The 12,053-nt window shown below is 44.6% G+C and overlaps 1 protein-coding gene across 1 annotated transcript; it reads left to right on the forward strand.

Annotated features, from left to right (window-relative positions):
- The first annotated feature begins 4,014 nt into the window (after positions 1-4,014).
- LOC139376017 (endoplasmin-like) lies at positions 4,015-11,999 on the forward strand. The gene is made up of 17 exons (XM_071118072.1): positions 4,015-4,203; positions 5,050-5,152; positions 5,391-5,532; positions 5,721-5,837; positions 6,105-6,436; positions 6,837-6,948; positions 7,173-7,295; positions 7,479-7,595; positions 7,790-8,005; positions 8,181-8,246; positions 8,389-8,658; positions 9,063-9,308; positions 9,878-10,014; positions 10,164-10,242; positions 10,444-10,599; positions 10,914-11,012; positions 11,502-11,999. Exons 1-17 carry the CDS (start codon positions 4,155-4,157, stop codon positions 11,523-11,525), a joined length of 2,388 nt encoding a protein of 795 aa, XP_070974173.1. The 5' UTR covers positions 4,015-4,154; the 3' UTR covers positions 11,526-11,999.
- Positions 12,000-12,053: the final 54 nt, after the last annotated feature.

Genomic DNA, 12,053 nt, shown 5'->3' on the forward strand with positions numbered 1-12,053 from the left:
AAAGTTATTCCTCCTACATCGTTTAAACTAGAAAAATAATTTCCACGTTAACGTGCAGATCGGTGTGGAATAGTGTGCTTGTATACTTGTATATACAGTGCCTTTGGAAAGTATTCAGACCCCATTACTTTTTCCACAATTTGTTATTTTACAGTCTTATTCTGAAATGTATTTTTTTTAATCCTCAGTAATCTACACACAATACCCCATAATGACAGTGAAAACAGGTTTTTAGACATTTTTGCAAATGTATTACAAATAAAAAACAGAAATACCTTATTTTCATAAGTATTCAGACCCTATGAGACTCAAAATTGAGCTTGTGTGCATCCTGTTTCCATTGATTGTCCTTGAGATGTTTCTACAACTTGATATGAGTGCACCTGTGGTGAATTCAATTGATTGGACATGATTTGGAAAGGCACACACCTGTCTACATAAGGTGCCACAGTTGACAGTGCATGTCAGAGCAAATACCAAGCCATGAGGTCGAAGCAATTGTCCGTAGAGCTCTGATATAGGATTGTGTCGAGGCACAGATCTGTGGAAGGGTACCAAAACATTTCTGCAGCATTCAAGGTCCCCAAGAAGAGCTGTGTATCTTAACACCAGAGCCATGTACTGTATCTAAATACACGACTCTGGGACTACACTTTTCAAAGTAAGATGGCCCTGTTGCCTTTACTGACAGACAGTAAAGGCTGCCAGTTGCCACAAATCCGCATATTATTTTGCTTCTATGTAATATGATCGTTTTAATTACATATCCAGAGCTTATATTCTTCTTCCGAGTAGCCTACAAATGTTCCATGATCACTACAATGACTCCTGACTTCCACCTTGTGGTTGGCTGTTGAACGTACACCAACAGTCTCTGTGTACTGAAGAAATCATTCCAATCATATTACATATTTCAGGTTATAACCCAATAACCTACATCCTGCTGACTGTTGTAAACATGATTGTACATGTCTGTTCCTGATCTTGCATATTCATATACTTATTATAAAGAGGGTCTATATATATATACACATATATACACATATACACATATATATATGTTCTGAAACCTCTCTGCTTATTATGTGTCCCTATTATTACCTGTCCCTGTTATCGTATCCCTCACCAAATCTAAGGAAGTCTCTAGAATTTGCTCGCCTGAAGTAGAGTATCTTATGATAAACTGTAGACCACACTATTTGCCAAGAGAGTTTTCATATATCATTTTTGTGGTTGTTTATTTACCACCACAGAGAGATGCTGGCACTAAGACCGCACTCAGCTGTATAAGGAAATAAGCAAACAGGAAACCGTTTACCCGGAGGCGGCGCTCCTAGTGGCCGGAGTCTTTAATGCAGGGAAACGTAAATCAGTTTTACCTCATTTCTATCAACATGTTGAATGCGCAACCAGAGGGAAAACAATTCTAGATCACCTGTCCTCCACACAGAGACACATACAAAGGTCTCCCTCGCCTTCCATTTGGTAAATCTGACCACAATTCTATCCTCCTGATTCCTGCTTACAAGCAAAAATTAAAGCGGGAAGCACCAGTGACTCTGTCTATAAAAAAGTGGTCAGATGAAGCAGATGCTAAACCACAGGACTGTTTTGCTGTCACAGACTGGAATATGTTCCGGGATTCTTCCGATGACATTGAGGAATACACCACATCAGTCACTGGCTTTATCAATAAGTGCATCGAGGATGTGACTGTATGTACATAACCCAACCAGAAGCCGCAGATTACAGGCAACATTCGCACTGAGCTGAAGGGTAGAGCTGCTGCTTTCAAGGTGCGGGACTCTAACCCGGAAGCTTACAAGAAATCCTGCTATGCCCTGTGACGAACCATCAAAAAGGCAAAGTGCTAATAAAGGGCTAAGATTGAATCATACTAAACCGGCTCCGACGCTCGTCTTATGTGGCAGGGCTGGCACACTATTACAGACCACAAAGGGAAGCACAGCCGTGAGCTGCCCAGTGACACGAGCCTACCAGACGAGCTAAAGGCATGCATCAGCTGTCAGCATCAGCTGTTCCGGACGACTGTGTGATCACGCTCTCCGTAGCCGACGTGAGTAAGACCTTTAAAAAGGCCAACATTCACAAGGCCGCGGGACCAGACGGATTACCAGGACGTGTGCTCCGGGCATGTGCTGACCAACTGGCAGGTGTCTTCACTGATATTTTCAACATGTCCCTGATTGAGTCTGTAATACCAACATGTTTCAAGCAGACCACCATAGTCCCTGTGCCCAAGAACACTAAGGCAACCTGCCTAAATGAGTACAGGCCCGTAGCACTCGCGTCCGTAGCCATGAAGTGCTTAGAAAGGCTGGTAATGGCTCACATCAACACCATTATCCCAGAAACCCTTACACCCACTCCAATTTGAGTACCGACCAAACAGATCCACAGATGATGCAATCTCTATTACACTCCACACAGCCCTTTCCCACCTGGACAAAAGGAACACTTATGTGAGAATGCTATTCATTGACTACAGCTCAGCGTTCAACACCATAGTACCCTCAAAGCTCATCACTAAGCTAAGGATCCAGACTAAACATCTCCCTCTGCAACTGGATCCTGGACTTCCTGATGGGCCACCCCCAGGTGGTGAGGGTAGGTAGCAACACATCTGCCACGCTGATCCTCAACACTGGAGCTCCTCAGGTGTGCGTGCTCAGTCCCCTCCTGTACTCCCTGTTCACCCACGACTACATGGCCAGACACGACTCCAACACCATCATTAAGTTTGCAGACGACACAACAGTGGTAGGCCTGATCACCGACAACGGCGAGACAGCCTATAGGGAGGAGGTCAGAGACCTGGTCGGGTGGTGCCAGAATAGCAACCTATCCCTCAACATAACCAAGACTAAGGAGATGATTGTGGACTACAGGAAAAGGAGGACCGAGCACACCCCCATTCTCATCGACGGGGCTGTAGTGGAGCAGGTTGAGAGCTTCACGTTCCTTGGTGTCCACATCACTGAGGCCAAGCTTCCTGCCATCCAGGACCTATACACCAGGCGGTGTCAGAGGAAGGCCCTAAAAAATTGTCAAAGACTCCAGCCATCCAAGTCACAAAAAGGCTTCTCAACAGTTTTTACCCCCAAGCCATAACAGGTCATCAAATGCTACCCAGACTATTTGCATTCCACCCCCCAACCCTTATTTTACGCTGCTGCTACTCTGTTTGTCATATATGCAGTCACTTTAACTATACATACTACCTCAATTGGCCAGACCAACCAGTGCCCCTGCACATTGACTAACCGGTGCTGTGTCCAGCCACCCACCAACCCCTATTTTACGCTACTGCTCCTACCTGTTCATCATATATGCATAGTCACTTTAACCATATCTACATGTACATACTACCTCAATCAGCCTGACTAACCGGTGTATGTATGTAGACTTGCAACTGTATATAGCCTCGCTACTGTTATTTTTCACTGTTGTTTTTTATTTCTTTACCTACCTATTGTTCTCCTAATACCCTTTTTGCACTATTGGTTAGAGCCTGTAAGTAAGCATTTCACTGTATTCGGCGCACGTGACAAATTAACTTTGTTTTCTTATGCAGTATGAATGTCTATTGTGCATTATAGCCTATCGGACGACCTAAATTACATCTATGCTCACTTCGAGGCAAGCAACACCGATAGAAGCCTATCAGCTTCTAGAAACAAAACATTATCATTATGGTGACCAAATAGAATATCGATAAATGATCATCACATCAATACAATTTAATATTTAAAACCCACTGATTAAACAAAACGCATAGACATTGCTTGTTGAGCAATCTTTTAGAGTAGTTGCCTCAAATATGTACCTCTAAGAAGAATTCTTTAGCCAATGGTTACAAGCCACGATTTTCATGTATTAAGTTTTACATGGAACACGTCTATTGGGAGAAAACGTCCTGTAGCTTGTGAAATGTCCTGCTGCTATTGGCTGTGTTTTGTGCGTGGTGCCCTATGATTGGTCCGTCTTGGGGGGGTTATTAAAAGGGGTGCTTTTGTTGGGGAGCTGGATCTTGTCATTCTTCCTTGTCAAGGCGGTTGTGTGTGCGCGCTTTTATACGGCTGAGGTATAGGTTGTTAACCCCACGTCTTTTGTCTGAAGATAATTGTAACAAAATGAAGCGGATTTGGTTTATTGGGTTGCTCTGTGCACTTTTAGCATTCGGTGAGTATCCGAGGATGTTTTATTTTTTTATTTGATTAGCATCGCTATTAGCCGTGTCTATCCATACGAGCTAGCATTTGAACTTGATTTCCCTTTTCTTGCTAGCCAGCCATCTGAATCATGAGCTTGTATTTCACCTTTTTTTTTAAATAGTTAAATACGGAAACCACTAGGCTTTTTACATTTAAAAAAAAAAGAAAAAGCATTTGTTTTAGTAATTGAATTTGATTCTGGGAGATTTTCTTACAGCTTCACACGTTTCTGGAAGTTTCCTTGTAAGCTAAGCAAACATCCTGTCCCTAGTTAGCAACCACAGATCACAACGGCTAACGGTAACGTTAGCCTTGGCTTGCTCATCCCCTCTAGCGTAGCTAGTTTGTGATATCTGTATTTCCTGTCATTTTGGCTAACTAAGGAATACAGCTATATATAGCCCGTGGCTGAATTATACCATTTTGTTTCTGTCAGGTTGAATAGGCCACAACTCCTTTTTGATTTCTTGTTTCAAATTCAATGTAGCTAACATCTTCAGTTTGTAACTCAACGGGGAAACTACATTCTTTCATTAGGCCGTTGTTGACAGTCCCAACGTGTTTTGTTTGTCAGCACTCAAGCTTTCAAGACGTGTAACACACAAAATACAGACAACCATCCCTGTATCATGTATTTTACGTCGTGATGCCAAATGTATCATACGGGATGATTTCAGTGTTGAGTTCCATCTTGAAAGATCCAAAAATGTTTTGTCAGCACTCAAGCAAAGTTCCACAACAGACTAAAAGTTTTTGGGTTGGAGTTTTCCATGAATTCACCTACTCTGCTAACTTGGGTGGTGTTTCTATGCAGCATCTGTGAGAGCAGAAGATGAGCTTGATATCGACGGCGCTGTGGAGGATGATCTGGGAAAGAGCAGAGATGGATCCAAGACGGATGACGAGGTGGTGCAGAGGTAGGTCAGAGGGAGAAACTTTAAAGAGAAACCAGACTCTTGAGGGGCGGTCCCAGCCTCCATTGCTGATGTGTTTGGTAGTTGCACAGATCCGACACAATTGTTTGGGAACCTTAAAGTAAAACATGACAGAAGTCGTCTACAGGGAAAAGAGAGGTGACGACCAGTTGCAGCGACAGTTCGGTGTGACTGCAACTGACCTGTTGAATATAATTGATTTCTCTGTCTCTGTCCTCAGAGAGGAGGAGTCTATCCAGCTGGACGGGCTGAACGCAGCTCAGATCAAAGAGATTAGAGAGAAGTCAGAGAAACACGTCTTCCAGGCAGAGGTCAACCGCATGATGAAACTCATCATCAACTCGCTCTACAAGAACAAGGAGGTGAGTGGCGTTAGGGTTGCAGGATTCCCGGACACTTCCCCATCCTTCCCTTGTCTTCCTGTCTGTGTTGGATCTTGAGACGGTTAATATGACTCCAGATTGTATAGTCAGTAAAAGTTGAGTGGATCCAACCATAACCAACCCGGAGGTTTACGTTCACAGTAACCATCCTGTCCTCTTGTCTGTAGATCTTCTTGAGGGAGTTGATCTCCAACGCCTCTGATGCTTTGGATAAGATCCGACTGTTGTCTCTGACCAATGAGGATGCGCTGGCAGCCAACGAGGAGCTCACCATCAAGATCAAGGTGTGTTTCGTGGTCACGTCCTCAATCTCAATTCCTCGCACTCTTCTCAATTGTACTGGAGATGGTCCAAGGTCCTTCCCCTTAGCCCTTCTCCAATGTGTTTTGAGGCTGTTAAGAGAGGACGGGAGGAGATTTTAATTGGAGGAAGGGTTAAGTCTGAAAGATATTTGACTGATCATTCTGCTTAGTAAGACAAGGATTTTATTAATAAAATACCATTAGAACGTCTGAGGTTGAGCTCACCTGTTCTCTTCGTGGTCTCCCTAGTCTGACAAGGAGAAGAACATGCTCCACATCACAGACACGGGTGTCGGCATGACAAAAGAAGACCTGATTAGAAACCTGGGTACCATCGCCAAGTCGGGCACCAGCGAGTTCCTGAACAAGATGACAGAGGTTGAAAGTGAGGGCCAGTCCACCTCGGAGCTGATTGGACAGTTCGGCGTGGGCTTCTACTCCGCCTTCCTGGTTGCTGACAAGGTGATTGTGTCTTCGAAGCACAACAACGGCACACAGCACATCTGGGAGTCCGACTCCAATGAGTTCAGTGTGATCGAGGACCCCCGTGGAGACACCCTAGGAAGGGGCACCACCATCACGTGAGTGTCTCAAAAGAGTGCATTTGTTATGGTTACATTTTATTCATTGAACAGATGGTTATCCAGAGTGACTTACAGTTGATAGCTAGGTGATACAACCACACATCAGTCATAGTAAGTACTTCATTTTTTTTGTACTTCCAAAAGTGAAAACTGGCATTCCTAGACAGCCACAAGCAAATGCTCCTCGTATTTAAAAGTTTTTGAATACCAGGCTATGGTTATTCATACAGTGGCCATGAATTAAATTAATTTGTGTAGCGTTATAAGATAATACAGGACAAAATCCCTCAATGAAATTCAAAACACGAACTACCATGACCTCGAGTCAATCTATTTTGACTGACTCGTGTTTTGACACTGACGAGGTTCTATCCGGTTGTCTTTCTGATTGGTCCAGGTTGGTGATGAAGGAGGAGGCTACAGACTACCTGGAGCTGGAGACCATCAAGAACCTGGTCAGGAAGTACTCCCAGTTCATCAACTTCCCCATCTATGTCTGGTCCAGCAAGGTATTGGGAGTGGAACTATACTATTTTTCCTGTCCCCTCCATCTGCACTGATAGCAAAATAATTTACAGGTTGAAACAATATGGTGGAATCAAGCTTATTATAGATAAAGGAGAGGAAGGGTTTGAGACCAGTTTGTCAAAGGAACAAACTATGGTGAACCATTGTAGCAGTGAGCTGTAGGAATAACATTTGGCCATTTTTCCCTTCTCCTCCACCTGCCCAGACTGAGACTGTTGAGGAGCCCATCGATGAGGACACCGAGGCAGAGGAGAAAGATGCCACTGAGGATGAGGTAGAGGTGGAAGAAGAGGAGGATGAGAAGGAGGACAAGCCAAAGACAAAGAAGGTAAAAACAAACAGCTTGACTAGTTTTAGTTTCCCAAACTTCTCCTTCTGTACAGTTCCATTTATTTTATCTATTCAAATGCTAACACAACAAAATATAACTTAGCTATCAATTGGTGTCTTATTTTGGATGTTTTCGTTGAATTTTTATAAACCCAAAACCACTTCCATGCCTTTGGTCCAGGTTGAGAAGACTGTGTGGGACTGGGAGCTGATGAATGACATTAAGCCGATCTGGACGAGACCAGCCAAAGAAGTAGAGGAAGACGAGTACAAGGCTTTCTACAAGACCTTCTCCAAGGTATGCAGTCTGCGACCCCGACTTCCTTCCAGAGACTTCTTCCTCGCCGACGCATCCATTTTAGTTTGCTCTCCGGGGGCAAGACTGGGTTCATGTGAAACCCTTTGACAACTGTTGACATGACATCGGCTTTATAAATACCTTGTTTGATTGGTGTTCTAATTTGATTGATTTTTGTCAACCCCCCCCCCCAGGACACAGACGAGCCCCTGTCCCATATCCACTTCACAGCCGAGGGTGAGGTCACCTTCAAGTCCATCCTGTTTGTCCCCGCTGCCGCCCCCAGGGGCATGTTCGACGAGTACGGAACCAAGAAGAACGACTTCATAAAGCTGTTTGTCCGTAGAGTCTTCATCACCGATGACTTCAATGACATGATGCCCAAATACCTGAACTTTGTCAGGGGAGTGGTGAGTGAGCCTTACTTAGCTTACATTATATAACTCATTTAAGACTTGGAACAGCAGGGTTTTTAAAAATGTATTCTGAATTGGAATTGACCCCTGACCCTGCTGTACAGTTAAAAATGACTGTTCATTTTAATCGTTATTACTTTCTCTAAGTGATTTATGATTGTTTTATTAGGTGGACTCTGATGACCTGCCCCTGAACGTGTCTAGAGAAACCCTGCAGCAACACAAGCTGCTTAAGGTGAGCGTCCTCTAATAAGACAAGTTACCTGTTTCGGGTCAGTTTGGTGCCTAATGAAGATGCGATTTGAACAGAATGACTTGGTTAATAACCATCGTAGTGAATGATGTGAGCTTTAGTAACTAAACGTTCCTCCATCCAGGTGATCCGTAAGAAGCTGGTGCGTAAGACCCTGGACATGATCAAGAAGATCGCCGAGGAGCAGTACAACGACAAGTTCTGGAAGGAGTTTGGCACCAACATCAAGCTGGGTGTGATCGAGGACCACTCCAACAGGACCCGTCTGGCTAAGCTGCTGCGTTTCCAGACCTCCAACAGCGACACTGTGCTGGCCAGCCTGGAGCAGTACGTGGAGAGGATGAAGGACAAGCAGGACAAGATCTACTTCATGGCCGGGACCAGCCGCAAGGAGGTGGGTAGTGGTACACTGTATAGGCCTCTTAGGCTGCCGCGGCGACCTGGTGTTGGCGGCGGCCATGCGTAGAGATGGAGAAGCAGGACCAGATATACTTCATGTCTGGAACTAGCTAAAAGGAGGTGGGAAGAGTTTACTGTAAACTGGGTTCATTTAAACGCTATCCTTTTCTGGGGTTTCCCTTGACTTTCCCTCCGTTTCTTATCTTCAACTCTGTTTTCCAAATGACGTTAAGGTAACCTCTGAATGCAACCACGCAGCGGGTTCCAATCTGCTCACTACCCCCTTCCCCTGAGATATTTGCAGATCTGTAAGGTGTAAGCAATCTAGTGTAATTTTAGGTTAATGTTCCTCCTAACCTTAAGTCTTCCCTTGTGTAATGTCCTCGTCCCCCCCCCCAGGCGGAGTCTTCTCCCTTCGTAGAGAGTCTGTTGAAGAAGGGTTATGAGGTCATCTACCTGACCGAGCCAGTAGATGAGTACTGTGTCCAGGCTCTGCCAGAGTTCGATGGCAAGCGCTTCCAGAACGTGGCCAAAGAGGGCATCAAGTTTGACGAGAGTGACAAGGCCAAGGAGACAAGGGAGGCCCTGGAGAAGGAGTATGAACCTCTCACCACCTGGATGAAGGACAGCGCCCTAAAGGACAAGGTAACATTTTTATTTTTTTAATTTCACCTTTATTTAACCAGGTAGGCTAGTTGAGAACATGTTCTCATTTACAACTGCGACCTGGCCAAGATAAAGCATAGCAGTGTGAACAGACAACAACACAGTTACACATGGAGTAAACAATAAACAAGTCAAAAACACAGAAAAAAAAAACATTAAAGTCTATACATTGTGTTCAAAAGGCATGAGGTAGGTGAATAATTACAATTATGCAGATTAACACTGGAGTGATAAATGATCAGATGGTCATGTACAGGTAGAGATACTGGTGTGCAAAAGAGCAGAAAAATAAATAAATAAAAACAGTATGGGGATAAGGTAGGTAAAAATGGGTGGGCTATTTACCGATAGACTATGTACAGCTGCAGCGATCGGTTAGCTGCTCAACATACCGAACATGAAGGAAAAAGGTCCCAACTTCAGCCCATTTGAGAGAAATAAAAAAACATTCTCAGATGAGAATCCGACCCTCAAATGTTTTTGGATTAAATGATATTGTGTGAAAACCTTTTATCTATTTAAACAATGTGTCTTTTGTTCTCTTGTAGATTGAGAAGGCCATCCTGTCCCAGAGGCTGACCAAGTCCCCCTGTGCTCTTGTAGCCAGCCAGTACGGCTGGTCTGGTAACATGGAGAGGATTATGAAGGCTCAGGCCTACCAGACCGGGAAAGACATCTCCACAAAGTAATTAAGTCATCAAGGCTTCTGTTTGAGTACCTCGAACACTTCCTCATTCCTACTTTGTGAAAGGATCCAAATGTTATCATCGATATTTTTGATTTCAAGATCCTACTTGTGCTTCAGGTTTCCTAATTCTCTCGCTCTGTTTCCAGTTATTATGCTAGCCAGAAGAAGACATTGGAAATCAACCCGAAGCACCCTCTCATCAAGGAGATGTTGAAACGCGTTTCTGTAAGTATTCACATAACCTATAATACATAAACCTTGTGACATTTCTGTCATATTTGATTCTCGGGGGGGCAGCCAATGAGGATCAAGCTAGAGGATGTTCTCTGTCAGTTGAATGATGTCTGCTCCTCTGCAGTGCTGCTTGTGGTAACGTCATATCGCTGAGTGTTCGATTCTCATCCCTTCTATTTCTCTCACCGGCAGACGGATGGCGAGGACCAGACTGCCTCAGACCTGGCCATGGTGCTGTTTGAGACAGCCACGCTGCGCTCGGGCTACCAGCTCCAAGACACCAAGGCCTACGGGGACCGGATTGAGCGCATGCTGCGGCTCAGTATGAATGTGGACCTCACCGAACAGGCATGTCACAGCCTTGCAAAATACACAAGACTTGATCAACTCCTAAATTCTGTACCTGAGTGGTGCTGTAGCCAAGCGTTTCCCTCCAGTAGTGATGTAGCCCTTGCCAAGCACACCTGACTCAATCATCAAGCCCTCAATGACTTGAATTTGTCTTTTGTCTGGGGCTACATGTGCTGTGGGGGGGACTGGATGACCGGAGACAGGGAAGGTGCTGCTCAGGGCTTATCCCACCTGTTTGAAAAGGAAATGCAGTGGCACTCTGCTTTTACATGCTGAGGAAACTACATCTAATCCTGTTTTGCCCCTTGCAGGTTGAGGAAGAGCCAGAGGAGGAGCCGGAGGAGGAGCCTGAAGAGCCAGCAGAGGATGAAGCGACTGAGGAAGAGGAGGAAATTCCAGATGAAGAAGCGGTGAGTCTCACAGATCGCATGTTTCGGTGTTGGTAAATTATGTTAATTCATGGTTTTATAGTTCCGATAACTTCCCTCCCAGACACAAACACCCAAATGTTTGGTGGACCAACATGTCAAACTTGGCTTTGGTTAGCCAAGACCGTGAGATCACTCCCACTAAGGCCAACTTTGACTCATTGATATACCAGGCTTATATGCGCTGTGCACCAGAGGCGGCTGATAGAAGGAGCTATTGGAGAGCAAGCTCATTGTCATAGCCGGAACGGTATCAAACGTATGGAAACCACATGTTTGACTCTGTGCCATTACAATGAGCCCATCCTCCTGTAGCTCCTCCCTGCAGCCTCATCTGCTGTGCCCAATAGGCTGGGGAAGAGGTTCTAATTTGAATATTCATAGTTTCAATCGATGCCTTGTTTTTGCATGGATTTAGTTAATGCGGGTGAAACTACAACCAACCAACCTCTCTCTCTCTCTGGCCAACAGGCAACTGACAAAGATGAGTTATAAAGCACTGTAAATGAGGAAGGGTGTCATGATGGACCTATCCTGGAGCTGAGCCACAACAAAGGCCGAAGTCCTACCTGGAAACCCAGACAGAATGACACTTCTGTTCATGTTTGTTTCTACTCCATTATCTGTGTTAAGTGAAAACAATGGTGAAATGTCGGTGTGATTCGGTCTGTCTAGCCAAGACCACCTGCTGGCTAGGATACCACCAATCAAGACTAGCCCGGTCCCACATCCGTTTGTGTGCTCTTGCCCAACGGATCTGGGACCAGGCTAAGTCGAGGCCATCGGCCACACTTTACTCACTCTGTGGAGGGTCCTGATGGGATGAGATTTTTTTTTGAAAGGCTGGTGTTTTGTTTCTGTTTTTGTTACATTCCTCATGATTGTAAATTTGTTAATATTTAACTGAGCTGGAAAAGATGTGATCGACACTGTCCCTTGATCCCATTGAATAAATATTTCCTTGAAAAAGGGGGCTACTGTCTATGTGATGAATATAGTTGGACTCTTGGTACGGGTGAAGTT

The sequence above is a fragment of the Oncorhynchus clarkii genome, chromosome 2, assembly GCF_045791955.1.
Source record: "Oncorhynchus clarkii lewisi isolate Uvic-CL-2024 chromosome 2, UVic_Ocla_1.0, whole genome shotgun sequence".
Lineage (NCBI taxonomy): Eukaryota > Metazoa > Chordata > Actinopteri > Salmoniformes > Salmonidae > Oncorhynchus > Oncorhynchus clarkii.

What these genes read in the sequence shown, in the direction of transcription:
- LOC139376017 (XM_071118072.1), top strand. Translation starts at nt 4,155, where the DNA reads ATGAAGCGGATTTGGTTTATTGGGTTGCTCTGTGCACTTTTAGCATTC. An exon ending in CGCTCTACAAGAACAAGGAG is followed by an intron (nt 5,533 to 5,720) that starts GTGAGTGGCGTT and finishes TCTTGTCTGTAG; the next exon opens with ATCTTCTTGAGGGAGTTGAT. An exon ending in ATGTGGACCTCACCGAACAG is followed by an intron (nt 10,600 to 10,913) that starts GCATGTCACAGC and finishes TGCCCCTTGCAG; the next exon opens with GTTGAGGAAGAGCCAGAGGA.